This window comes from Eimeria mitis, genomic scaffold (genome assembly GCF_000499745.2).
Source record: "Eimeria mitis Houghton genomic scaffold, Emh_scaff3615, whole genome shotgun sequence".
Taxonomy (NCBI): domain Eukaryota; phylum Apicomplexa; class Conoidasida; order Eucoccidiorida; family Eimeriidae; genus Eimeria; species Eimeria mitis.
This window is the reverse complement of record NW_013571959.1, coordinates 3,703-4,794: the sequence shown is the minus strand read 5'-3', so window position 1 is coordinate 4,794 and position 1,092 is coordinate 3,703. Positions and strand designations below refer to the sequence as shown.

At 55.2% G+C, this 1,092-nt stretch overlaps 1 protein-coding gene across 1 annotated transcript in view; it reads right to left on the bottom strand.

The window, feature by feature from the left end:
- EMH_0067850 (50S ribosomal protein L3, putative) overlaps positions 1–1,092 on the bottom strand; it is a gene marked incomplete at both ends in the record, with an annotated part of 2,861 nt that overhangs the window by 693 nt on the left and 1,076 nt on the right. The window contains 3 exons of the mRNA XM_013498671.1: positions 102–381; positions 671–809; positions 1,008–1,082. Of these exons, the coding sequence (XP_013354125.1) occupies positions 102–381; positions 671–809; positions 1,008–1,082 (494 nt within the window). The remainder of the gene's footprint in view (positions 1–101; positions 382–670; positions 810–1,007; positions 1,083–1,092) is intronic.

The following is a 1,092-nucleotide window of genomic DNA, read 5'->3' as shown; positions in this document are numbered from 1 at the left end:
TATACATATATATATATATATATATATATATATATATATATAGAACATGTACGTCTGTCAGCGAGCACTACCTTAAAGGAGTTTGTCCTCTTGTTGCTTACCCCTTGAATCCGTGCCTCTGCATGACGCCTTCGAATCCCTTCTTCTTGGGGCGGCCTTTGATGGTGACGCGGGCCGCACCCACCAGAGCGGAGGCATCAATAATCTGCCCCAGGACGTAGTCTGCTGCAGGCTGTGCGTACACTGCAGCCATTGTGCTGCTGCCGCAGCTGCCACTGCTGCGCGCCCCTGCCGTGCTCGTGGCGCTCCCGCTGCTCCCGACACGCTGCAGTACCCCCAGAACAGACCGCCGCAGAAAACGGTGGTTGTGTAGGGGGTCCTCTGAGCAGCAGCAGCAGCACAGCAACAGCAGAAGCACATAAGTACAGGTGTCTGAATGAAGCATCAGCGCCTGTGGAGCTTCGCGCGCCATCAAAGGCCTCGACGACAGAAGCCCAGATACAGTTTAGAGACACCCAAATTCAGCTTGAGAAACCCTGCACCCGCTGCAGCTGCTGCAGCATGCAGCATGCTGCAGCACTCTGCGCCCCCGCAGGCAGCTTGCCGGGCTCTAGACCCTAAACCCCAGGCCCTAAAGCCTACACCCTATGTCCCAAACCGCCTGCCTCACCAAATGCGACGAGGGCTTTTCCGTATTCTAGGAACTGCACGATAGTGGCCGGGATGACCTGCAGCAAAGTGGCGGCCTCAGTAGTGCCGTCAGAGGCGAAGAGAGAAGTCATACCCACTTTCAGCGCCAACACCTCCACCTGTAAGGACACCCCAACAACACAGGCTGCAGCTACACCCGAAAAGCCCAACCCTAAGCAAGCCTTCACAAGCGCGGTTCACTAAAGACCCACAGGCACAATCGTAAGAAGAAAGCAATGCATAGGAGCAACAACTCAGGTACCAGCAACAGTAGCACCAGCACCCGCAGAAGCTGCAGCAACAGAAGAAAATTTTACCTTGGGTTTCATGTCCTTCCACGCCACCTCCTCCACATCTGGTCTTGGCTCCTCCGGGTCCCGCAGATTCAAAAACTGCAGCAGA